Here is a 27,852-nt window from a genome sequence, read left to right as displayed (position 1 = left end):
CATGACTTATGGCAGGTGACTAGTATCTTTAAACTAGAGATATCTTTAATAGAAATCCATCTCAACTCAAGATCAATCAACTCATTACTTCCCAAAGTCCCTGTAGGGTGAATCCATCCTTCAATTTCTCTATTGCAAGCCCCAGTTCTTCTGAAAATACTGGTTCACGATCTTGTTGCTTTTTGGGAGACAGGAGGATAAGATGGGAATAGAGAAGGTGGGCAAGGAAGAGGAAAAAAACAAAAAAATAGGTTTCACATAAGTTTGTGAATGCGAAATGTTGGAATTTAGAAACTTTTTTCATATACTGTAGGTAAAATAAATGTCCTTACCTTATTGCCATCAGCAAAATAAGCCTATAAAGACAAAGAAAATTCTATTTCACAAACTGGACATATAATATTCTAATAGATCAGTGGGCTAAGGTACTAATTTGCAGAATGATTTTATAAGTAAATGTATTTCACATTCTGTTACTGTGAAATGTTTTTTTCATCTGTCTCTACAATGCTGGTAGCAGAATTCACTCTGTTAATGTTTACAAGAGTTACATCTTAAGTTGTAAAAAATGTGCTTTGTAATGTATGATTAGCACTGTTAACTTGAAAGGAGATAAAAAAGAATGACTTAACCGTCATATGGCAAGAAACAGGTAAAAAACAGAAAAAAAGAAAAGAAAAAGAACGACTTAGAAGCTACACAATTTCTTCCCTACATTTGGTTTAGAAGATAATACTGGCAAAACAAAACAAGTACTTCAATGTGTCAGCAAATGAATATAGTTTGAGGTAGTAGTATAATTATTTTATACTAATTTCACACCTTTGTTTCAAAGTATTTACCAGACAGGTATTCTAGTCAGATTAATAGCCATAGAATGGAGAAAGCACTATTATTTTGGCTATAAGTTAAATGATACCAATTTGGAAATAGGAAGGCTATTGTTCAAATATATGTCCTTTTCAAAACAAGATCCCTATAAAATAACAGATGAACATTCATAAAAATTAATGAAAGTATAGATTTTAAATTAATTAACAATATTTAACATGTTCTATTCACAGTATGAAAAAACTTTACATATCTAAAATCCTAAAATCCTCTGAATAACTAAGTTTTCAAAGTATTTATTTCCTTTTTTTTCTTTTGTTATAGAAATGGATTTTTGCCATGTTGCCATGTTGGCCAGGCTGCTCTTGAACTCCTATCCTCAAGCAATCTGCTTGCCTCGGCCTCCCAAAGTGCTGGGCTTACACGTGTGTAAGCCACAGTGCCTGGCTTCAAAGTATTTCTGATTTTGGTAATTTAAAAGTTATTGTCACAAAAGAAATCCCTCACTAAAAATATTATCTTCAAACTCAGGTATAAGATACCATCAAAATCTCAAGTTATATGGTGTTTCACACACTTACACTATTATTTTATTAAACAAGACTGAGATAAAATCCTTAAGAAATTTAATGCTCTCCTTTGTGATGCTCACCACAAAAGCATCCGTGTGATCATCAGAGTCTATTTCTACATCATCTTGAATTTGTTCAACTGTCAGAGCTTCAAGTGGCTGGGGCTGAAAATCAGCAGACGTTAAAATGCATCAGAGACAATATTAAATGTACCATGAGAACTGCAAATACTTTTAAAATAACAATTACAAACTACTAAAGTCTATAAAAATCATGGTATAATTCACGTTGTTTTATTAAAAAACTAACTTGAGTAATAAAACTAATCAAGTAAACCTAGGCTTTCACATCTGAAGTCAATATCATGAAAAGAACTAGAGAGAGAAATTTACACATACTTAATACTCAGATATCTTTAAAGAAAAAACTCTGAGTTGACTTTCAGTTTCTTTCACATTGTTTAGAAAAACTAAGTTTTGCATAATAGCAAATGTTCAATTTTCCTCAGAATAGTCATTATATAGAATTTGTGAAAAGTAAAAGAACTAATATTTTTATGGAATATTCTAAAGGTAAAGAATAAAATGTACAACTAATATTTATTTGTTCATTTTTCAAATATTTGAATATCCCCTTTGTTCTATTAGGTACTATGCCAGTACTAACAAGGGTTATAAAATCCTACCGTTAAACACAAAGGGTTTATAATTTACTGAGTAGAGAAAAAGATAAAACACAATGACCGATAACTACATATTATGTTGAACCATAAGAAACTACCATTTTTTATGTCAAAATGATAAAATATCAACACTATCATATGATTCAACCTACAAAAAGCAGTTATAACAAAGCTGAGGATAGCCTTAGTGTTTCAACCACATTCAGAGTTGTGTGACTATGTGCAAGTAAATTAACTGAGCCTCAGTCTCCTTAACTGTGGGATAATGATAATAATAATACACCTCACAGTATCGTTGGGAAGATTAAATGTGATGGTGCATATAAAGTGCTTAGACCAGTGAATGACAAACAGCAGATGTTTAACACAGTCATCCAACAACTATGAATATTCACTATTATGTGCTCGTTTTGACTGTTGGAGATATAGCCATTAAACAGACAAAAACCACTGACTTCATGGAGATCACTTATAGTGGAGGAGACTGATTAATTCTGAAAGGAAGGGAGGAAGGAGAGAGAGAGAGAAAGTAAGCAAGCAGAATAAAGTGATGGGAATTGCTGTTTTAGAAGAACAGTCAGGGAAGATCCTGAAGAGATGGCATTTGAGTAGGAAGTCACATGAGGTGAGACAGTGAGCTATTATGGCTAGCTGCTATTATGTACTGGCGTCAAAGAACAGGAGAAGAGAACAATCGAAACTTAGAGAATGGGTAGGGGAACTAACCTGTCAAGCATCTCCCATGTGCCAGGCATTTAATGGACATGATCAATAACTTTCTAAGAAAGATTATGTCTGTTTTTCTCTTTTATTTTTTTAAGAGAGAGGGTCTTGCTTTAAGAGATAGGTCACTGCTGCAGTGCAATGGCATGATCATAGCTCACTGTAGCCTTAAACTCCGGACCTCAAGCAATCCTCCCATCTCAGCCTCCTGAGTAGTTAAGACTACAGGCGGGCCACCACCACACCTGGTTAATTTTTAAAATTTAAAATTAAAATTTTTTTTAAATTTAAAATTTTAAAATTTAAAATTAAAATTTAATTTTTATTATTTAAAAAATTTTAAATTTTATTATCATTTTAAAATTTAAAAAATTTTAAAATTTAAAAAAATTTAGTAGAGACAGGGTGTCACTATGTTGTCTTATTATGTTGAGGCTGGTCTCAAACTCCTGGCCTCACGTGATTCTCCCCCTCAGCTGCTCCAAAGTGCTGGGATTATAAGCTTAAGCCACCGTGGCTAGCCCTATATCAATTCTGAGAAAACTGAAGCTCACATTTGCTTAGGATCACAAATAAATGATGAAACTGGGATTGAAAGTCAGGTTCTAAGGACCATGCCTGTTCTGCAACATTATTTTACAAAGAAGAATAATAGCTAGAAACAGGGAAGAGACCGGTATAACTGAAAGTGTAAAATAAGATAATGGGAAAAATGAAGGAATACTTCAAAGTTTTCAGTGCAGCTGACTTTGACAGTGCCAAAAACATAAGTAAACAATTCAATAAATCAGCAGGTTGCTGCTTTTGAGAAAAAGATGAGGAGGCCAGTTTTAGGTATGCCAAGTTTGAGATGCTCATCCAAGTCCTAGTGTATCTTATTGACTTGCATAATTATTTAAATTACTAAGATAAATCTGAAATAAGAAATTTCACTAATGTCATTTGGGATGCTCATCTATATGAAAATATTAAAGGGTATTTGGAACCATAAGCTGAAAGAATATGTCAAGGTCAGAAGGAAAGATCTAGAGTCATCCACAAAAGTACAAGTTGAAGAAGCTGAACAAGCAGGTGATATTACCAAGGAATATACAGAGAAGGCAGAGTGAAAGGGAGACTGCTGAAAGAAGAGCATGTTGGGAAGAAAAAGAAAGGATGGTTCAGATGATGAAATACATAGTGTATGTAATACAATGTCAGAAACCCAGATGCAAGTTTTAGCTAGAAGGACAAATATATAGAATTTGACAGGGAGGGAAAAAATTAAGTACAAGGAGCACTACCAGGCAACAAGGGCCTCACTAAAGTCACATGCTGTAGTCCAAGAGCAGAAGGAGAGATACAACTAATGGCTGTGACATGGCTCAGCATGCGAAGAAGCCCCAGCAGGGGCACCGATCATAAAGTAAACGGCAAGGGCACCAACAATAGGGTGCATAATGAGGGTGCCAGTAAAAGAACAGACAGCAAGGGAGTCTACAGTCGAGTGATCAGTGGTGGGACCAGGACAGAGAGGACAGCAAGGACAATGGCAGTGGAGCAAATGGCAAGGGCACCTCTGACACACTGGACAGTGACTGTCCCAGTGATAGAGCAGACAGTGGGGGGCACCAACAATAGAGGGGACAGCAAGTACATCAGAGTTAGCGCCTCTAGCAAGAGTACTGGTGATAGAGTGGACAGTAACATAAGTAACAAAGGACACCTCTAATGGAGTGGGTAGTGAGGACACAACTGATAGACTGGATGATGAGGGTCCCAGCTGGAGAGACAAGTGAAGCCAAAAGAGAGCTCATGTACCTGGAGAGCAGGGAATACTAGCAGCAACCGGGAAAGAAATCATGAAGAAGACAAAGAGCAGACATGTGGGCAGGATATGCAAAATATTTCATAACTGATATGGCAGAAGTATGGATCAACAGGAATGGATGCAGGCCGTGTTGATGTAGCCTGCTCCTGGAGTTGCTATATTGTGGAGTACTAAGGAAGAAGATGGTATTCATGAGGCCTGTAAGGTTTGTCCATGCTCACAGGGGGCTGACGTAAAATAAAAATCTGACAGAGTGAGAGACTCAAGTCTGTCTGTATCAGAGGAGCATTGCACATGGAAATTTACTTAGGTGGCTGCCCACCTTCAAGGGCAGGTATCGAGGGCAGGAATGAATGATGAAGCAGCCAACTAGAAGACAGGTGGTAGGTACCAATTAGTGATAATCCAGGAGCTGTGCCCACTTTGGCAGAATTTGTATATTCACCATTTTAAACACAGTTCAACATGTGCACAGTAGTATTTACATCTGAATTTTATAGATTGCATAAAAGCAATGCAAACTTTATTTCACATACTCAACAAATTACCTTTTCTTCCATCTCATAATCAACTCCAAATATGGGACTGGCAGAATAGACTTTGTGAAGTGAATTGATTTCCTTAACTGATTCTTGTAGTTTTTCTACAGGATCTATTTTAAAGCCAAGAACATATCCACCACTCTACAAGATAAAATAATAATAAAAAACCCAACAAGTCTGAAGAACAGTATTCATAGTATAAGATAAATTATAGCTCAAATTGTCCTTATTTTAGAGCATAATACATAAGTTCATTTTTTTCAATTAAACTTTTTATTACGAAAAATTTCAAACATATACAAAAACAGAAGAGCACAAGGGAGCCTCCACGGAGCCATCAGCCAGCTTCAAGAAGCAGCAACACGTGGCCAACTCTGTTTCATCTGTAACCTCGCTCTCACCTGAACCCCTCCTCCCCCAATGCAGGCTTATTTTGAAGTATATCCAAATATAAGTTCATCTGAAATATCAAAGGTAACCTTTCAAGATTTAAAAAATACACTGTAGATTGTGAAGGCCAAGGGAACTATGTTTTTCTTGAATTAGGCCTTGAAAAGGAACAGACTACATGAAAAGAAGAAAGGAAACGGGCCATCTGAGGCTATCTCCTTGAAGAATTAGGAAAGAAACTGGGCCATGATACAGTGTTTTGAGAGGAGTGTTAAAAAACTAAGTAGCATACCGTAATAGATGAGAGTATATGTTCTGGGTTAAGAGCACATGCTTTTATGTTCAAATTCTGGTTCTACCACTAATTCACTAGCTGTAGGATACTTAGAAACTTTCCTTAACCTTTCTAAGCCTCAATTTTCTAACCATAAAATGGTTATCAAGTTGTCATATTAAATAAGAGAAACATATATGTGACATTTGGTACAGTTCTTGGAACAGAGTAAATACTCAATAAATGGCAGCTGTAGGCCAGGGGAAAGGAATAAGCAGACATTTATGTTTAAATTTAGAAGGTAGATAAGTAATTTTATAAATCACTTTAAAAAAGTGTATTTAAAATTTTAGCCAGTCAAAACTACTACCATGAGACCAGCATGTTTTATTTAAATGCATTTCTGCAAAAACCTGGCATAATGGAGCACAGCAGGTTATAAATAGCATATAATGTGTGTGTGAGAATGTAAGACCTCAAATCGTGTGTGTACACAAATATATGTTTGTGTTTCTCAAAGACAGTCTTGGTAAATCAGTCAGACTTGAGATCACAGCTTAGCCCCATCACTTACTAGCTGTGAGATCATGGGTAAGGTTCCTAACTTCTCAAAGCCTCAGTTTCCTTGACTATAAAATGGAGGAGAAATAGTAGCTGTATCATAGGGTTGTGTAAAGATTGAGATAATGCATGAAAAGCCCTCAGCACAATGATTTGATTCTGTCATTAATAAGTGATGATCACAAATGATCATGTCTGTCCAACAAAAAAGCATAAGCAGGATTCTTCCTCTGGGGACAATTTCTGTATGACTTCAAACACTTCATATATAACTTCATATTAAAGCTAATATTCTTCTCAGATGTAAACTGATTACTATACAAATAAAACTAAAAATCTAGACTGTCACATAGTTTTAAAAATCAAAGATTAATAAAAATAAACAAGATCTTACCTGCTGAGAGCTTTCTATGACAAGAGCTAAACCAAATTTTGAATCTCTAATCTTTATTGAACGCTAGATACAAAATGAAAAAGAAAAACATGCAAGTTTTTATTAATTGAATAGTGACTCTTTAACTCAGTTTTTAAACTTTACACAGTATTTACTTTTCATAATCTAAAGAACAGAATCCTCCTCCTTCCTTCATTAAGCTCCCGCAGAGATCAAATAAAAGAAACAAGACTGAAAATAGGTGGCAAACTTTTAAGAGGCAACACAAGAAAGACATCTCTGAAATAGGCACAAAATTCCCTGACTCAAATATTTCTCACTTCCAGGGAGTGAACATTTTTAAAAATTAGAGACAATAAAATTAATTAGGTCTCATTCAGCCACCCAGGGCAGAGTGCAACGGTGTGATCATAGCATACCACAGCCTCAAACTCCTGGGCTGAGGGATCCTCCTCCTACCTCAGCCTCCTGATTAGCTAGGACTACAGGCATGTGCCACCATGCCCAGCTACTTTTTAATTTTTTGTAGAGATAGGGGTCTCACTACACTGCCCAGGCTGGTCTGGAACTCCTGGCTTCAAGCAATCCTTTTTTTTTTTTTTTTTTTTTTTTTTGAGACGGAGTCTTGCTCTGTCGCCCAGGCTGGAGTGCAGTAGCCGGATCTCAGCTCACTGCAAGCTCCGCCTCCCGGGTTTACGCCATTCTCCTGCCTCCGCCTCCCAAGTAGCTGGGACTACAGTTGCCCGCCACCTCGCCCGGCTAGTTTTTTTTTGTATTTTTTTAGTAGAGACGAGGTTTCACTGTGTTAGCCAGGATGGTCTCGATCTCCTGACCTCGTGATCCACCCGTCTTGGCCTCCCAAAGTGCTGGGATTATAGGCTTGAGCCACCGCACCCGGCCAAGCAATCCTTCTTTCTCAGTCTCCCGAAGTGCTGGGGTTATAGGCATAAGCCACGGTGCCCAGTCTGAACTTTTAAACAAAAGGCTAGGAATCTTTCAGTTTTGGTAAGCCAGTGTCTTTTGTAGCTCCTAAGGCTAGATTAGTTTGTTAAAGTCACATGTGCCTTCTGTTTCTTCCATCATAGGTGGCTACATTCTTAAAAGAACCTCCATTCTATTTAAGTTTTAAAAAAAAGTTTGAGGCCGGGCGCGGTGGCTCAAGCCTGTAATCCCAGCACTTTGGGAGGCCGAGACGGGCGGATCACGAGGTCAGGAGATCGAGACCATCCTGGCTAACACGGTGAAACCCCGTCTCTACTAAAAAAAATACAAAAAACTAGCCGGGCGAGGTGGCGGGCACCTGTAGTCCCAGCTACTCGGGAGGCTGAGGCAGGAGAATGGCGTAAACCCAGGAGGCGGAGCTTGCAGTGAGCTGAGATCCGGCCACTGCACTCCAGCCTGGGCCACAGAGCGAGACTCCGTCTCAAAAAAAAAAAAAAAAAAAAACAAAATAAAAAAAAGTTTGAATATTTATCACTAGACATCAAGGAAGGTTGGGCTAGATCAAAGTGTCATTAGCATCAACTGGTAAATGTGATGTGAGGACTAAGCTTGGTTAGCGGAAGATAGGCGGTGACACCAGTGGCCTGGGAGAAGGGGAGAGTAGATGCAGAATGGCAGGTAGGGCCTGTAGAAGTGACAGAAAATGTACCTGCTGGCAGGGTACGGGAGAACCATGGAGGACCTAACACTATGACCAGGAGACCGAAAGCCCAGAGAAGGGTAATCTGGCAGGTGATGATGGGATGCCATGCTTCTAGACAGACAGGTAACTTTGAGAAACAGACTGAGAAAAAGAAGAAAGGCTTTGATGATAATTGTTATGAAAACCTGGCCTTTCACCTGGGCTACTTTACACCCCACCAAGAGTATATACAATCCCAGTTAAGAATCACAGAACACTGGCTAGGGGCGGTGGCTCATGCCTGTAATCCCAGCACTTTGGGAGGCTGAGGTGGGCAGACTGCTTAAGTCCAGGAGTTTGAGACCAGCCTGGGAAACATGGTGAAACCTCGTCTCTACAAAAATTACAAAAAAATTAGCCAGGTATGGCAGTGCACGCCTGTGATCCCAGCTGTTCGGGAGGCTGAGGTGAGAGGATCACCTGAACCTGGGAGGTGGCGGTTGCAGTGAGCCAAGACCATGCCACTATACTCTAGCCTGGGTAACAGAGTGAGACCCCTGTCTATAAAAAGAAAAAAAGAATCACAGAACACTGGCATTCTGGCTTTCAATAAGTAATCTAACTAGGTGTCTGTGGGTGACACAGGCTGGTAAGACAGAAACTGGCAAGAAGCTGATATAAATATCTATAGGAGTAGGGTCAGGGTAATGGCTGAGGTGTAGAGCTGAAGTTAGACTGTCTGCTGCAGTGACAGACTGTGATGATATCAGATTGCAAGTTGTTTGGGCCACTTGAATTCATTCCAGAGGCCATATTTGGCAATTCTATTCTTAAATAACAAAAAGAACAGAAAGCACAAGGTTGTTTACTACTCAGTAATTATTCAGTGTAATAGAAGTTAGGTTAGGCAAGCTGTAACACGTTAATGCAATATAAAAAAGCAATAGCAATACAAACACCAATTTGTCAAATACCTATGTAGATTTTGTTACATTGTCCCAGCCTTGATTATAAATTCTTATGTTTCTTTTGATAGCAAGAAATAATTTTCTTCCTATGAGATTCTATGGCTTTCTGTTTAATATGTTGCTTTTCTCCATCAGACTGAAAGCCCCTTGATGGCAGGAACTGTATACTGGTTCATGATTTTCATGATTGTGTCTCTAGCACCTGGCACAGAGTAGGTATTCAAAATTTGGCATAAAAATGAATGAATTATCAGAAATTTTAAAGAAACTCAGAAATCAAATAATTTAGCCAAAGATAGGGTTGGGAATATTTTGTAAAGAATTATTCTTCTCATGGGCCAGGAATTCTTTTCTTAAAAATGGTATTTTCCAGGTATCACATACATTCTGTCTACTCAATAAATATTAATAAAACTCTTTAGTCTTAAGACTATATATCCTACAATAAGGGCAATTATCACAGGATAACCTCATGAGATTTTCATTAACTATTTTTATGTTCCATCTAATTTGTTCTAGAATTCTGTAAGTAGTTTCTTCATATAAAATGAAATTATTTAGTGGATTGCAGTTTACAGTTTGTTTCACTGAGTCACTTATTTGTCATAGCAGCAGCAGAGTACAAAGAACTATCTTTACCTACTCCCAAAACAAACTGGTCTCAGATATAGTCAGTTCTCATTTTGAATTTTAATAGTTTTGTTTTTTTAAAAAAAATAGAGAAGGGGTCTAGCTATGTTGCTCATGCTGGTCTCGAACTCCTGACCTCGAGCAATCCTCCCGCCTCAGCCTCTCAAAGTACTGAGATTACAGGAATGAGCTGCCAAGCTCAGCCTGATTTTAACAGTTTTTTTTTTTTTTTGAGACGGAGTCTCGCTCTGTTGCCCAGGCTGGAGTGCAGTGGCCTGATCTCAGCTCACTGCAAGCTCCGCCTCCCGGGTTCCCGCCATTCTCCTGCCTCAGCCTCCCGAGTAGCTGGGACTACAGGCGCCTGCCACCTCGCCCGGCTAGTTTTTGTATTTTTTAGTAGAGACGGGGTTTCACCGTGTTAGCCAGGATGGTCTCGATCTCCTGACCTCGTGATCCGCCCGTCTCGGCCTCCCAAAGTGCTGGGATTACAGGCTTGAGCCACCGCGCCTGGCCTGATTTTAACAGTTTTAACTGAACTTAAGCTGAAAGTATTATCACAAAAAATGATCTTGATTCCTTTCACTAAATCTGTGGTATGAATCCAGCTTGTATTACATTCTGTATCTAAATACAATGAAAGCAGTTCATTTGCAGAATTAATAAATTCCTTCTGGCTTTTAAAAGCTTTAGAGCAGAAAGTGACAAGAGAGCCAAGAAAAACTGTGGATCAGTGTGCTAAAGCTATGCCAAGGAAGCACCACATACCTGCCTCATGAAAAAGTTACAGAAAACTTTAATAATTAAAGCCCTCTGGATGGAATCTAAGACACCTTACTCTGTATAACTATTTAAATTTTTAGAATCCAGTATATTTCTCTTCTAATAGCAAGTTGATAATGGTGCTGCTTCTCTGGAATATAGTACAATTGGATCTTTTCTACATTGAAATATTTCATAGTAAATTATCAACATCTTTAAAATATGCCCTCAGCTAATAACTGCTACCACTTAAAAAAGGAAGAGAGAACTCCTCTAATCCTAAAAGTCCAATTAACTATTGAACAAAAATATTTATTTTATGTTAAAATAAGGTCATCAAAATGTATGTACTTACAATTTGCAGATATGGTATACTGACATTAAAACTGTCATTCATATTTGCATGCCATACAATTCTCACATTGGTAATAAAAAAGGTTCCTAAATTGCCCTGTAAAAGACAGCAATGAGATACAGAAATGATCATTTTTTTGGATACCTATTCTTAATTTTCTAATCACCAGAATAACTTATTTTTACAGCAGCAAGAAATACCAAAGTTGAGTATCAATGACTTCATCATTCATCGATGGCAGTACAATTAGATGACTGACAGCCTGGACTCTGGAGTCAGGCTGCCTAATCATTAAACCATTAGTACCTACCAACTGTCTGACCACAGGGAAATTTCTTCTTGATGTATTTTGTCAAATGTAAAATGGAGATCTGATTAAATATCCCATGTAAATCAATCCCTTAGCACAGTGCCTAAATGTTAGACCTTACTAAAATTATCAATCAAAACCTTGGACAGGTTAAGGCAAAGGAGTTGTGGCAAGAGAGAGAAACAAAACATACGTAACAGCCCCCAACAATCCACATTAGATTGTATTCTTTATAAGGGTAGGAGTGGAGTTACTCTGTTCCACAGTTAGATTTTACCACCTAGCATAGCACCAGGAGTTTTTGATTCATTAATTAAGGAGATATTCCAGGATTATCAGGTATTTCATTGTACTGAATTGAAAATAGGGATGTTATTGTCAACCTAACTTGTACTTATCAAAAAATAATATGCTTTCCTATAATGCTAATTTTAACAATTAGAACTGACTACGTAAATCCAACGATGAATGGAAAAATGATTACCAAAACACTCTCCCAAAAGGTTCACGAGTTCTTTACACAGTACCTGATCACTGGATAAATTCCATACTCCATTTATTTTATCATATACATGTTCTTGTGGTAACAGTCTTAGTTGCTTGTTCTGAATTAGTGCACTTCTTAATTTAAAATCACGATACATTTTAGAAGTTTCATACGCTCTGTGAAAAAGAACAAACAAAAGACAATCTGAACTGAAAATGTGATTTTCTTGGGTTATGTTTACTTACTTACTAAAATATACAGTTGTTAATATTTATGAACATTACTCAAATAATTATGATAAATTTAATATTTTTATTTTTTAAAAATTGTTTTTATAGAGACAAAGTCTCAATACCTTGCCCAAGCCAGGCACAAACTCCTGGGCTCAAGTGATACTCCTGGCTCAGCTTCCAGAGTAGCTAGGACTATAGGCATGTGCCACTGCACCCAGCTATATTTTTCTTTTTAATAAGGTCTGGCAATTACAGTTTTTTGTAGAATTTGTCATTTTAGTGTATTATTTACATATTTTATCTCAATAACCAATTTTTTTTTTTTTTTTTTTGAGATGGAGTCTCACTCTGTCATCAGGCTGGAGTGCAGTGGTACAATCTTGGCTCACTGCAACCTCTGCCTTCCAGGTTCAAGTGATTCTCCTGCCTCAGCCTCCCGAGTAGCTGGGACGACAGGTGCATGCCACCACGCCAGGCTAATTTTTGTATTTTTAGTAGAGACGGGGTTTCACCATGTTGGCTAGGATGGTCTCGATCTCTTGACCTCGTGATCTGCCCACCTCAGCCTCCCAAAATGCTGGGATTATAGGCATGAGCCACCGCACCTGGCCCCTATTTTTCAATACATATGGAAATTGCTTTTTCTATCAAAATGCTACCTTTTCTTCATTTCCTTGTTTTTCAAAGGACATAAACAGGCATCCAATTATTAATACTTTTTCTCAGCCAGGCACAGTGGTTCATACCTGTAATCCTAGCACTTGGGGAGGCCGAGCTGGGCAGATCACTTGAAATAAAGAGTTTGAGAACAGCCTGGCCAACATGGTGAAACCCTGTCTCTACTGAAAATACAAAAATTAGCCAGGCGTGGTGGTGCGCACTTGTAGTCCCATATATTTGGGAGGCTGAGGCAGAAGAATTGCTTGAAACCAGGAGGCAGATGTTGCAGTGAGCTGAGATTGCGCCACTGCACTCCAGCCTGGGCCACAGAGTGAGACACTGTCTCAAAACAAAAACAAAAACAAAAACCAAACAATTACTTTTTCTCACTGCAACCTGAAAACATGCTCATATCTACCTCCATACAGAAAACTAGAATGAATCTGTACTGATTCCAAAAGGGACCCTAAAGGGAGAAGGGGGAAGGAGGAAGAGAAGAACGGGGAGAGAGAGGGGGAGAAAGAGGGAGGAAAAAGGAGAGGGGGAGGGAGAGAAAGAGAATTAAATCCCTATAATTTTTTCAATGTCTATTGATAATAAATACAGAAACCCTGATTAACTTTTGATTAATTTTAATATTTCACATAAACAGGCTAAGTTACCTATTTAACAAAAGTAAAGTTTTCTTAGCCTTAATAACAACAGATTCATATATTCAATGTTGAACTTCTAATTTTTATTTTAATTAATCTTCTAATATATAAATTGTGAAAGAGCAGAATTTTAGCACTCTGCTTGTAAATCTTAATTTTCTTTAGTGCTGTTATCATCAATACTTAACCAGTGGAAGAAATGGAAACTATTTATGCTATAAATTATTTTTTTGGAGAAGCACATAGTGTTTTTAATACTATTAAAGACAAGCAGCTTCTGTTCCCTTCATATTCCATTTAGAACTTTTCATTTCACAGTACTTCTTTAAGTGAAATAAAGAGCTAAGGTTTAGGTATATGCCCAAGAGAACTGAAAACATACGTTGACACAAAACTTATACACAAATGTTCATAGTAACATTATTCATAGTAACATTATTTTATTTTTACTAAAAAGTAAAAAACCCAAATGTCCATCAACTCATGAACAGATAAACAAAATGTGGTATGCCCATACAATGGAATATTCTTTAGCTACAAAAAGGAATGAATTACTGATACATGCTACAACATGGATGGACCTTGAACACACTGTGTAAGTGAAAGAGGTCAGACATAAAAGGCCACATGTTATATGATTCCATGTAAATGAAATTTCCAGAATAGGCAAATCTATAGAGACACAAAATAAATTAGAGGTTGTCAGGGGCTGTGGAGGGGAGGGAATGGGGAATGACTGCTATGGGTAAGGGGTATATTTTGGGAGTGATGATAATATTCTGGAATTGGATCTTGGCAATAGTTGAACAGTACTGTGAATATACTAAAACTATCAAACTGTGTACTTTAAAATTGTAAATTTTATGTAAAATTTTATGTGAATTATATCTTAATTAAAAATTAAACTATTATATAGATCAAAACATCAATAAAATTAAAAATCAAATAAACTAGGAAACTAAAAATAATATTTGCAATATATATGACAGCTAAGGGCATAATTAAGAAATTTATAAGAAGCCAAAAAATACATAAAATATATGAAAAATGTCAACTTCACTGGCAAATACAAATTAAACAAATACACACATATATACACATACATACACAATTATATACACACATATATACACATACATATGTGTGTATATCCTGTCATCTTAGCAAAGCTTAAAAAAAAAATCATAGCACTTAGGGCTGGTTTAAAAAAGAAAAAAAGCCGAGGTAGTAAAAATAATTTAGCAAACAACAAGAAGAAAAAATATAAAAACAAAACAGACTGGGTGAAGTGGCTCACATGTGTAATCCCAGCACTCTGGTAGGCCAAGGCAGGAGAATCACTTGAGCCCAGGAGTTGGAAACCAGCCTAGACAACAAAGTGAGACCCGGTCTCTACAAAAAAAATTTTTTTTTCTTTTTTTGAGACAGAGTCTCGCTCTGTTGCCTAGGCTGGAGTGCAGTGCAGTGATCTCAACTCACGGCAACCTCCATCTCCCTGGTTCAAGTGATTTTCCTGCCTCAGCCTCCTGAGTAGCTGGGATTACAGGCATGCACCACCATGCCCAGCTAATTTTTTTGTATTTTTAGTAGAGGCAGGGTTTCACCACATTGGTGAGGCTGGTCTTGAACTCCTGAAGTCAAATGATCCACCCACCTGAGCCTCCCAAAGTGGTGGGATTACGGGCATGTGCCACCACGTCCGGCTTTAGAAAAACATTTAAAAAACTGGCAGAACAGGGTGGTGCACACCTGTAGTTCTAGCTACTCAGGAGGCTAGGGCAGGAAGATCGTTTGAGCTCAGGAGTTTGAGGCTTCAGTGAGTTATGGTTGCACCACTATACTCCAGCCTGGGTGACAAAGCAGGACACTACCTCTATTAAAAAAAAAAAAAGGCTACTAACCTAAAACAAACCAAAATACCAATAAAACTCTTCAGGGAAAACACTCAAACATGCCTTCTACCTACTAGAAAAATAATCTTTTAAAGTAATTAATTATGCAACTTGTTTAGCTATATTGAATGAATTCTTTATTTCACTTTACCTACCTTGGTAGCTAATTTAATCCGGTAGAAGTTTTTAATGAATCTTCAGTAGTTTTATGTGTTTTATAAATACCTTCAAAGTGTTTATTAAATGATAATAAAACATGTTCTTCTCAATATCTTTCTGATGTTTACAACAGAGCTTGGAGGAAGATAGTACCACACTTGTAAGCTTTATTCTCTACAACAGGGGTCCCGAACCCCCGGGCCACCGATAGAGGGGTACTGGTCAGTGGCCTGTTAGGAACCAACAGGAGGTGAGTGGTTAGGGGGTGAGTGAACAAGGAAAGCTGAGCTCTGCCTCCTGTCAGATCAGCTGTGGCATTAGATTTTCATAGGAATGCGAACCCTACTGTGAACTGCACATGCGAGGGATCTAGACTGTGCCCTCCTTATGAGAATCTAATGCCTGATGATCTGTCACTGTCTCCCATCACCCCAGATGGGACCATCTAGTTGCAGGAAAACAAGCTTAGGGCTCCCACTGATTCTACATTATGGTGAATACATAATAATGATATAAATAAAGTACAATAAATGTAATACACTTGAATCATCTCGAAACTATACCCTCACCCAATCCGTGGAAAAACTGTCTTCCATGAAACTGGTCCCTGGTGCCAAAAAGGTTGGGGACTGTTGCAGTCTAAAACCATAAACTAAAAATATTCAATAATCCATAAAGTATTACTATACCTGTGTACTGCCATCACAGAAGTAAAAAGTCTAGGGCTTCCAGGAACCAAATTTGTAAATATAAATTCAAAACGAGTACTGTTACATTTTGTTAGTATATAAAGAGCTTCAGTTTGGCCTCGTAATTTCTGTAAGGACAAATTTATTTAAAAGTTCAGATTTTAAGAGCAATTTCTCCTTTATAGTGAAAACAAACATCGACCTCAAATATCTAGTTTCTTTAATATATATATATTTCAGTAAGATTTTTTAGACTTACAGAGTTAGCAGTCCTTGTTGTAATATTCAATATGCAATTGTAACCGACAGCTAAAATCCAAAAGTAAAGAATGTAAAGAGCATGATACGGCACACTGAGAAAAAATACTTTTCTAAAAAAAAATAGGTATATACAGAACTTTTAACAGTTTAAAAAATTAAACATATATAGAAATAAACTTTTAAAAGTTTTACAGAAATAACTATAAATTTAAATAATTAAAAAAACTAGAGGGTCAATTCTGTCTCTTTGAACACACAAAAATATAACACAGGAAAAAGGAAGTCTTCATCCCTAAAGCCTCTGCAGCATTCTTTACTGAAAGTTTTAGCACTACTACTAAAAAAGAGCAAGTCTAGCTGGATAATCTAAAATACTTTTAAAAAATAAGCGAAACAAAATTTAACACAGTGAAAAGCTTATACTTTTATTAGAGCTTCTTCCTTTGGGATTAATCAAAACAAGGGATAGCATGTTCTCAAAAATAATCAAAAAACAAGAACCAAGGTTAAAGGCCTAATCTCACATATGTCCAAGACACAAAATGGACAAACCAAAATAATAATGGATAATTTTGTTTGCATTATGATGGCTAGGATTTCTGAAGGTTTTGTATTTTTATTAACTTAAGATTTCTACATACTTCTTTGGTATCAAAGGCACCATGCAAATTCACCTGACAAAGGATTTTTTTTCTTCAGACTTATCTAACAAAGATACTTACAAACATTGACTCTTGATAATGCCAAAGAGTGCCAGAGAATTCTTAAATTTGTTACCAAGAGTCTACCTAAAAGCACACAGACAAAAAATAGGTTAACTTAAATAAGAACTCATTTTTGCAGCACTGAATGAGGTGGTTATGGAACTTCTGGCCCAGTACCAGAAGCAACACTCAGATATTTTTCATATATTTATTAACTGAAAATATTGTGCATATCCAACCTATATAAGGTATACAATATATGATTCAGAATCCCAGAGAAACAAAATTTGACAGTTATATAAGGGATACAGATGTTCTCTGACAATAGCTTTGCTCTAACTCAAACTGACTGAGGAAAGAATTGTGTACTAGTTTTTTTGTCTTGGTAGAAGCTGTTCTGGGTCCCAGCAAGTCATATGTGTACAACCGAGAATGAATATAGGATAATTACACAGCTATTCACTGAAATCACACTTTTCAAAGAACTCTCACACACACGCTAATCCTTGCTATATGAGTACTTTCTTAGCAGTTCTCATTTAAATGAACCATATATTTATACACATAATTTTGCTGTGAGCAAACTATTTTGTTCCTAAGAAGTTATGGTCAGGCTGAAGTCTATTTAAGGTTTTACACTTTTTGATCTTAGCATCAGACTGATGTTCATACACTGAAATACAAAGTTAGACACTTCATTTCTCAAAATGTGTCCTGTACAATAGTGATCCCTTACTGATGCTCCAAGAAAAAAACAATAAATTTGAGAATGGCATACTAGGTGTATTAGAGATGTACAATACAATTAGCATATTATCATAGCTTTGAGATATTCTGAAATAAGACTCACTTTGTTTAAACACATTATTTCACCAACAAATTACAATCATAAAATTCTTTTTATGAGTAATCTACAGCCAGCCAGATTATACTATTTCTGAAAACCTCTACAATGTCTAAAATCAGAGAAACTAGGTGTGTATGAATACTTGAGTGAAACTGGATAGCAAATGTGGCTCTAAAAAAGATGAACACATTCTCAAGGGAGATTGTGGAAAATTACAGAATATGTTTGACAAACAATAAGTAACCCAGCATAGCTGGATTATAAAGTTCACACAAGATCATAGAAGACTAGGTATATAGTATCCTTCAGTTATTGGTCCAGTGGAAAACAGATGGCACACTCAAGTTAGGATAACTGAGGTTTATTTGCAAAAGAAGGAGCAGCAGTTCATGAAATCTGGAAGAAACAAGAGTCCTATGGAGCTGACTGCTTTGAGAGGAAAAACACAGCTAGCCCTTCATTGGGAAGGAACCAGGGCAATAAATACCCAGACCTCATACTCCTGCCTCCTTTTGATCTTCTGCCACGGCTCTTTCAACTGGAAGCAAGAGTGTACAAGGAACCCTTAGATGTACTCTATACCAGTTATCTTTCCAGGGCAAGGGGAAAAGCGTGGAGAGGAATGCTGGACCTGGATGGACAAATGGAAGACAGCAGCACAGGTGATAAAAGTTGTTTTTGGACATACTAGAAGTTCTTCAATGCTAGACAAATAAGTTCAGACTTAGATCTATTAGGAATGGAGGCAGTAGAGTTGGGGGTGAGGTTTAGGATTGGAATTAGGCAGGACTAAAAATTTTTGAGAAGAGAATAATGACCCTACCAGTTTAGGAATCAATGTAGGCAGTTAGGTTCATCACCCAGCTACGTGACCTTGGAAAAGTAAACTAACCTCTCTATTCCTCAGTTTCCTCATTTGAAAATAAATATGACTGCATCTACTTTAAATTTTTTGTTTTACTGTTTTCATTATTGTTAAATGAGATTACATTTATATAAAAGATTCAGAACAGTGACTGTCAATAAACATTCCCCAAATAACAGCTATTTAAAAAATAATCCTTTGCAAACTCATTTTTTACTTTTTTTTTTTTTAATATAGATACACCAGTTTTCCTTATGCCATTTTACCTAGGCAACATTTTATCTCTACAAATGTGCTATGGGCCCAGGACATCTATGGATTCTTTTACATTTTTATGTCAGTCCCAGGAGAAATTTTGGAGTGGGAAGGGTTTGCCATATAAAACCACCAACCACCTCTGTTTGCCTTTTTCTTTGCTCTTGGTATATCTCCTACAACCTCTAGGATTTTTAATGCTACCTCTTTTCTTCTGAAGAACCCCAGCCTACAGCTCCAAACCCAGTGTTCCAGACATGGACTTTCCTCTCTATCCTGCCTAACACCAAAATATAGTTGTCCCTGTTTCTGCTAATCTCCCAAACACTGAAATATGGCTGTCCCTTTTATTCTCACACAGCCTTTTAATACAATATATTTTTTTCTTTTTTTCTTTTTTTTATTATTATACTTTAAGTTCTAGAGTACATGTGCATAACGTGCAGGTTTGTTACATATGTATACTTGTGCCATGTTGGTGTGCTGCAGCCATCAACTCGTCAGCACCCATCAACTCGTCTTTTACATCAGGTATAACTCCCAATGCAATCCCTGCCTCCTCCCCCCTCCCCATGATAGGCCCCGGTGTGTGATGTTCCCCTTCCCGAGTCCAAGTGATCTCATTGTTCAGTTCCCACCTATGAGTGAGAACATGCGGTGTTTGGTTTTCTGTTCTTGTGATAGTTTGCTAAGAATGATGGTTTCCAGCTGCATCCATGTCCCTACAAAGGACACAAACTCATCCTTTTTTATGGCTGCATAGTATTCTATGGTGTATATGTGCCACATTTTCTTAATCCAGTCTGTCACTGATGGACATTTGGGTTGATTCCAAGTCTTTGCTATTGTGAATAGTGCCACAATAAACATACGTGTGCATGTGTCTTTATAGCAGCATGATTTATAATCCTTTGGGTATATACCCAGTAATGGGATGGCTGGGTTATATGGTACATCTAGTTCTAGATCCTTGAGGAATCGCCATACTGTTTTCCATAATGGTTGAACTAGTTTACAATCCCACTAACAGTGTAAAAGTGTTCCTATTTCTCCACATCCTCTCCAGCACCTGTTGTTTCCTGACTTTTTAATGATCGCCATTCTAACTGGTGTGAGATGGTATCTCATTGTGGTTTTGATTTGCATTTCTCTGATGGCCAGTGATGATGAGCATTTTTTCATGTGTCTGTTGGCTGTATGAATGTCTTCTTTTGAGAAATGTCTGTTCATATCCTTTGCCCACTTTTTGATGGGGTTGTTTGTTTTTTTCTTGTAAATTTGTTTGAGTTCTTTGTAGGTTCTGGATATTAGCCCTTTGTCAGATGAGTAGATTGCAAACATTTTCTCCCATTCTGTAGGTTGCCTGTTCACTCTGATGGTAGTTTCTTTTGCTGTGCAGAAGCTCTTTAGTTTAATTAGATCCCATTTGTCAATTTTGGCTTTTGCTGCCGTTGCTTTTGGTGTTTTAGACATGAAGTCTTTGCCCATGCCTATGTCCTGAATGGTACTACCTAGGTTTTCCTCTAGGATTTTTATGGTATTAGGTCTAACATTTAAGTCTCTAATCCATCTTGAATTAATTTTCGTATAAGGAGTAAGGAAAGGATCCAGTTTCAGCTTTCTACTTATGGCTAGCCAATTTTCCCAGCACCATTTATTAAATAGGGAATCCTTTCCCCATTTCTTGTGTTTCTCAGGTTTGTCAAAGATCAGATGGCTGTAGATGTGCGGTATTATTTCTGAGGACTCTGTTCTGTTCCATTGGTCTACATCTCTGTTTTGGTACCAGTACCATGCTGTTTTGGTTACTGTAGCCTTGTAGTATAGTTTGAAGTCAGGTAGCGTGATGCCTCCAGCTTTGTTCTTTTGACTTAGGATTGTCTTGGAGATGCGGGCTCTTTTTTGGTTCCATATGAACTTTAAAGCAGTTTTTTCCAATTCTGTGAAGAAACTCATTGGTAGCTTGATGGGGATGGCATTGAATCTATAAATTACCTTGGGCAGTATGGCCATTTTCACGATATTGATTCTTCCTATCCATGAGCATGGTATGTTCTTCCATTTGTTTGTGTCTTCTTTTATTTCACTGAGCAGTGGTTTGTAGTTCTCCTTGAAGAGGTCCTTTGCATCCCTTGTAAGTTGGATTCCTAGGTATTTTATTCTCTTTGAAGCAATTGTAAATGGAAGTTCATTCATGATTTGGCTCTCTGTTTGTCTGTTACTGGTGTATAAGAATGCTTGTGATTTTTGCACATTAATTTTGTATGCTGAGACTTTGCTGAAGTTGCTTATCAGCTTAAGGAGATTTTGGGCTGAGACAATGGGGTTTTCTAAATATACAATCATGTCATCTGCAAAGAGGGACAATTTGACTTCTTCTTTCCCTAACTGAATACCCTTGATTTCTTTCTCTTGCCTGATTGCCCTAGCCAGAACTTCCAACACTTTGTTGAATAGGAGTGGTGAGAGAGGGCATCCCTGTCTTGTGCCAGTTTTCAAAGGGAATTTTTCCAGTTTTTGCCCATTCAGTATGATACTGGCTGTGGGTTTGTCATAAATAGCTCTTATTATTTTGAGGTACGTTCCATCAATACCAAATTTATTGAGCGTTTTTAGCACGAAGGGCTGTTGAATTTTGTCAAAAGCCTTTTCTGCATCTATTGAGATAATCATGTGGTTCTTGTCTTTGGTTCTGTTTATATGCTGGATTATGTTTATTGATTTGCGAATGTTGAACCAGCCTAGCTTATATATGCATCACGTATTTCTCGTGTCATGGTTTTCAGCTCCATCAGGTCACTGAAGCTCTTCTTTACACGGTCTATTACAGTTAGGCATTTGTTGAACATTTCTTCAATGTTTTTAGCTTCTTTGTGACGAGTTCGAACATCCTCCTTTAGCTTGGAGGAGTTTGTTATTACTGATTGTCTGAAGACCATTTCTAGGCTTCCAGGGGGTCCTGGCGTTTTAGCTGTGGATCTCCCAATACCTGCAGGTCACAGGGCCACAGAGACTGGGCCTCCAGGAGAATAGGGCACAGAGCCGTGAAGAGGAGAGCTAATACAAAATTTTAATCCTTTATAAACTCATTTCTATAACTGACTTTCTGATCATAGATACATTGTTTATGTTTTCCTTATGCCATTTTACACCTAAGCAACATTTTATCTCTATAACTGGGCTATGAGCTATGGGCAGTGTGCAAAGCTAATCGGATAATTTCAAGTCAGGGTACTAACAGTTGAAAATGGATTAAATGTGCTAATCTTCTGGGATACAGTTTTAACATAGGGGGCTCTTGAACTTGGCAATGTCTTAACTTGGTCATTTTCAAACTGCGAAAGGGAGGGGAAGGAGATGGCTAGAAGGCAGGATTCCCCTTCCATTTTTTAACTCCTTAACGATCAGAAGCACTGCGTACTCCTGTAAAATTTCTAAAGGTTTTTGAGGTCTGGTGCACACACACACACATACGTACACACACACACACACACGCACACACACACACACACAGTTATTTCCACTTTTATTTTGAGACAGGGTCTTGCACTGTCACCCAGGTTGGAGTGCAGTGGCATGAACATGGCTTACTGCAGCCTCAACCTTCTGGGCTCAAGTGATCCTCCCACCTCAGCCTCCCCAGTAGCTGGGGCCACAGGTGCACGCCACCACACCTGTCTAATTCTTTTTATTTTCTGTAGAGACAGGGTCTTGTTATGTTGCCCAGGCTGGTCTCTAACTCCTAGCCTTAAGTAGTCCTCCCATCTTGGCCTCCCAAAGTACTGGAATTACAGGCAAGAGCCAGTGTAGTTGGCCTATTTTTATTAATAGTAGAATTTCAGGCACTGGAGATTTCTGGTCAGAGAAGCTTTCTGCCCTTCCTACTCTAAAGTATTAGTACAGGATTCTGCACTCAATGAGTATCTGAAGAATCGAAAAATGTTCTATTAAGAGTTCCTGCCAATCTGTATGAGACTTTCTCTTGGCTTTCTCAAGTTAATTCAGATTTCGTCAAAATACAGCCATCTTGATAGCTGGGATTATTATTCCACCCTCAAAAGCACAAACTAAGACTTCTTGTTTGCTGCTAGATCTTCATATTCCACTCTTATCTGAGCCTGACAGACACCAGGAAGCATTTCAGAAGTATGATCTAAGCATTACTTTAAGGATGGGCCCTAATCACTAAAAGGATCTGCCTGTAGGTGGTGGCAAGTAGGCAGCAGGCCCCTTTGTAAGCCTTTCTTCTCTGAGGGGAACCACCCTCACCTCTATCTCCATTATTTCCTTTGGTGTCTTCAACTGAATCTAAACAATCAATAAAATCTCCAGGTCTTATTTTCATTTGCCTAAAATGAATATAAAAGTCTGAATTTTATACCTACCACTATACCTGCTTACCATCTATTAGGGACATATTTACTATCTAATATGTCTCTATTAAGAGACATATGTACATTAGCCGGGAGCAGTGGCTCATGCCTGTAATCTCAGCACTTTGGGAGGCTTTAGGTGGATCACTTGAAGTCAGGAGTTCGAGACATATGTACATAAAAGCCAGCAGCATAAATAATACTGTACCAAAAGTTCATGCATTTAAAAATAAGGTCTCTGAGGGGAACCACCCTCAGAGAAGAAAGGCTTACAACAGGGCCTGCTGCCTACATGCCACCCCAGGCAGATCAGAAGAAAGTCTCAGGAAGCAAGCAGCCACTCAAAGGGCTACAGTAAGCATGTTCTGCCAATAAGGGTTACCGTTCCTTCTCTATGATTTATTGATTCCTCCTTTCCTGAATGAAGTCTGCTCTATTTCCCCACCTACCCCTTTCTAATAAGAGGTTTACATCCCTCCCTCCTAAACTTCTCCCCCTAAAACATATGCTGGATACATTAAGCTGCCATTCCACATCTTCTATTTTTTTTCCTTGGAAGTAATGATGCTTCCAAGACCTACTGGTCACTGGCTCCAGACAGCTGCTATGGGCAGGCTGGACTTTTAAAAGTGCCAACCTTGGGGCTCTAGGGTCCAGCTGCGCTGGTCCTCGGTGACAGTCAGAGAAGTCTCACAGGATTTTCTAGTACTTGACCTACAAATAGATTTCACAGCGCAGGACTAAATTCGCTCCCCACATATCCATGTCTAGGTGACAACCAGAGGTGATTGATGGTGCATTACTCCTGAATTTTTAAAAAGGAAGCATGGCTCCAGGTACTACAGCTATGACCTACTTATATTTCACTACCCCATATCCTTTTTTTGGAAAGACAGATCCAATGGTCAGAACTAATGCCCCTTGCAAACAGGTCTACTTGAGTTTTAACAGTTACGTTGGATAAACATAATGTTAGAACCAGGACTTACTGAATGACCAAACTACATGTTTAATACCTATCCTTTCTTCTGTTTAAATCTGAGAAAAGTCTTATGTGAATTTAACTCTCCCCTTCTCACAATTACACTGACAAATGATGCTGTTTCATATATTCTCTAGCTAATATGATTCAACATTTGTAAATTAAACCAGGAATATAAAATACATTTAAAAACATACTCACCTCTATCTCCATTGTTTCCTTTGGTGTCTTCAATTGAATCTAAACAATCAATAAGGACTTCTCCAGGTCTTGTTTTCATTTGCCTAAGGTGAATATAAAGGTTTGAATTTTACGGCTACAACTATAGCTGCTTACAATCTATTTAGGGAGAAAAGAGACATATGTACATAAAACAGCTAACAGCATAAATAATACTGTGCCAAATGTTCACGTATTTAGAAATAAGGTCTTCAAGAACTTCAAGAACCTGCAGATCAGTGGGGCCTGGAGTGATCAGGGCCATCTGGAGTAAGCCAGATTGGCAGGAGGTGTTGAATTTTGAAAAATAAAAGGAAAAGAAAAGAGAGTCCTGATTAAAGACCAGGAATAAGAAATGGTAAGGACATGGGAGAAGGTGGGAGAAGGCTAGTCAAGCTAGGAAAGAAGGACCATATTGGGAGGTAGTGAGAGAAATACTGTTGGATAACTAAGGAGGAACCAGACTATGGAGAACTCAGAATGCCAGTCTGATAGATTTAGGCCTTATCCTGTGGACAGGAGAGAACCTTCAGAGGTTTCTGAGTAGAGGAAAGGACATCAGAAAATTATGGAAGGAATGTTTAAAGACGAGCTGTATGGGCTGGGTGCGGTGGTTCATGCCTCTAATTCCAGCACTTTGGGAGGCCGAGGCGGGTGGATCATGAGGTCAGGAGTTTGAGACCAGCCTGGCCAATATGGTGAAACCCTGTCTCTACTAAAAATACAAAAAAAAAAAAAAAAAAAAATTAGCCAGGTATGGTGGCAGGCACCTGTAGTCCCAGCTACTCAGGAGGCTGAGGCAGGAGAATCGCTTGAACCCAGGAGGCAGAGGTTGCAGTGAGCCAAGATTATGCCACTGCACTCCAGTCTGGGCAAGAGGGAGACTCCATCTCAGGGAAAAAAAAAAAAAAAAAAAGCTGTATGAAAAGCATCTTCGGAACTTGGCAAATAGATAAATAGATACAGGTGACAAAAGGAAACAAGAGCAGCTTGCTGACTGATAGAATAGATTCGACAGTGTCCAAAAACCTACCAAACTATCTAAAAGAGCCTTCTAATACACTCTTCATAGAGCCAACTCAATTACCTATTGAAAATACAGATATGACCATATCATTTCCCTGCTTAAAAGCCTTCTATATCCTCCCGCTGCCTAGAAGTTGTTAAGTCCAAAATCCTGCGCTAAAAATGTCACAATCTGGCTAATTTATCTCTCTATTTGTACCTCCAACCTCTCTCTGCAGCAGACCCTGCCTTTAGCCAATGAGGTCACAGCTCCAAGACTCTGCTTCTAACGCTTAATTCTTTTTTTCTTTTCTGGAATACTCGCCTCCTGTGTACCCTGACAAGGCTCTGCCCATTCTTCAGGGACCAGCTCAAATAGTATGAATATTTATTCTTCAAGGACTTCACCAGGCAGAATAAATTGTTCTGTTTCTATGAGTCTCAGTTTTTCGTTCTTTTTTTTTTTCAGAATGGTACTTACCACATTTATCATAGTAGTTGTCTATATGTATCTTCTGCATGAGAATGGGGGGATATGAGTATCATTTCCCATTATTTTCTGTCTCTAGCTATCGGCACAGTAACTAGCACATAGTAAGCACTGATAAATGTTTACTAATGTTAACGAAACGGACTTTTGTTTGGATTAAGAACCTAAAAATGTCATAGAATGTGCGCAATATGTTACTATAGTCTGTAATTTTACGAATTCCTTTCTCTTTCTTCTTCTTAAAAGGCCTAACATGTTAGCATTAGATATCTAGCCTCTACTTAATCTGGGAAATGTATCAATATTTCATTTTTCCATCTTAGGAGGTGAGGTCCATTCTAAGGAATGATTCCATCTAAGGAGGGGAGGTCCATGATAAGGAGCTATAAGAAGTAGCTAAGAAGCTTCATGTAATTAATCCAGGAATCTTAGCTTTAGCGTTTCTCAACACTTAGTATTAGAAATGCCAACCGGCATTTCCCGCCCTGGATTTTGGGGCAGGAGGTTTTTATCCACTTTCTCTTTACGATACTTTCCAAAAACAGGGCTTCTATTTAAAGTATGATAATTTCCAAGAACAGGCTGCAGAAGAAGGCTCCTTCTTGTTGGTAATTTATATGAATAACTAGTGAAAGCTTACCAAGGACATAACGTTTGCGTGGTTAGGAATTTTTGAAGACTGCCTACTCCCACCTCCCTTATTTTACAGACATGAGGACTCTAGCTTGAATGATGAAGACCTCTGTCCAAGGGCCCACACTGTGTGTCGATATTACACATCTAGTTTTAGAACCCTAGTTTCCTGAGCTCCTGACCTACGCTCCTTCCACGAAATTGAAATCCCAAGCTCACGTGGGTGTATACGGGACGCCAAGCGCCGCGTGGCCCCGATCGTGCTCAGGTTCACATTCCTGATCCGTCCCGCAGGCCAGGATGGGGGACCGGAGGTCGTATGGGACCAAAACTGTGTAATCCAGATGCGCTCTTGCCGCGGCGCCCGCCTCGGGAGGGCCACAGTGGCCCAAACAGCCTGGGGTCTCTCCAGGCGCGGACTACCGGCGCAAGCCTCCCACCCTCGCCAGGGCCGCGAGGTGCGGAGCTGCAGACTCCGCCCGCGGGTCCCTAACGCGCACTGCGGCGCCCTCTACAGGGTTGCAGACCCCTAGGGAATCTTGGAGACTCACTGCGAGGACAGGTCGAAGCGGACATCCCGGTCCTCCCAAAGCGCATCCAGTACCGACATGGCGAACAAGGCCCGCGGCGGGCCGTCTCCACAGCGGTGGAGGCCCAGCCGCGTCTCTCTGGCTCCACGGCAACGGGCCGCCTCTGTCACGACGTCTACGGCGGGCGCTGAGACTCAAGCTTCCCCGAGAGTGCGCGCGCGTTGCCCAGCTCTTTCGCATACTTAAGCCGATTTGAGATGCGAGGCAGGTTTAGGAGTCTCTGAGAAGCCCAGCTGTGTCCACCGAGGGGCGCGTGCCTGACCTCTGGGCGACCTTCCTTGCCTCCAAACAGACATCCTTTAGCCATTATACCCCTCTTCTTATTTCTCTTCGCCGTCAAGAGATTTCAGTTTTTAGCCGGGCATGGTGGCTTTTGCCTGTAATTCCCGCACTTTCGGAGGCCGAGGCTGGAGGATCACTTGAGACCAGG

General features: G+C 38.7%; 1 protein-coding gene across 2 annotated transcripts; it reads right to left on the bottom strand.

Moving 5' to 3' along the window:
• Positions 1-23: 23 nt before the first annotated feature.
• Positions 24-27,817, bottom strand: BBS5 (Bardet-Biedl syndrome 5). Of its 2 annotated transcripts, XM_025404009.1 has the most exons (12): positions 27,384-27,817; positions 24,687-24,769; positions 17,182-17,247; positions 16,458-16,507; positions 16,199-16,326; positions 11,953-12,088; positions 11,116-11,211; positions 6,780-6,842; positions 5,167-5,301; positions 1,484-1,567; positions 333-356; positions 24-178 (listed from the first exon to the last, which is right to left on the bottom strand). In XM_025404009.1, the coding sequence occupies exons 1-12, from the start codon at positions 27,440-27,442 to the stop codon at positions 77-79; spliced, it is 1,026 nt and encodes a 341-aa protein (XP_025259794.1). In that variant the 5' UTR covers positions 27,443-27,817; the 3' UTR covers positions 24-76. The 2 variants fall into 2 exon arrangements, with proteins under 2 accessions (XP_025259794.1, XP_025259795.1); XM_025404010.1 differs by lacking the exon at positions 6,780-6,842 and having other exon boundaries at positions 28-178.
• Positions 27,818-27,852: the final 35 nt, after the last annotated feature.

This window comes from Theropithecus gelada, chromosome 12 (genome assembly GCF_003255815.1).
Source record: "Theropithecus gelada isolate Dixy chromosome 12, Tgel_1.0, whole genome shotgun sequence".
Taxonomy (NCBI): domain Eukaryota; kingdom Metazoa; phylum Chordata; class Mammalia; order Primates; family Cercopithecidae; genus Theropithecus; species Theropithecus gelada.
Note: the sequence above shows the minus strand (reverse complement) of the source record. Positions and strands in the feature narration are given on the sequence as shown.

Coding starts and splice junctions, on each gene's coding strand:
- BBS5 (XM_025404009.1), bottom strand. CDS start 27,442: ATGTCGGTACTGGATGCGCTTTGGGAGGACCGGGATGTCCGCTTCGAC. Junction 17,248..24,686: donor AGGAAACAATGGAGATAGAG/GTGAGTATGTTT, acceptor GTGTGCTTTTAG/GTAGACTCTTGGTAACAAAT. Junction 5,302..6,779: donor TCATAGAAAGCTCTCAGCAG/GTAAGATCTTGT, acceptor TTTATCTTGTAG/AGTGGTGGATATGTTCTTGG.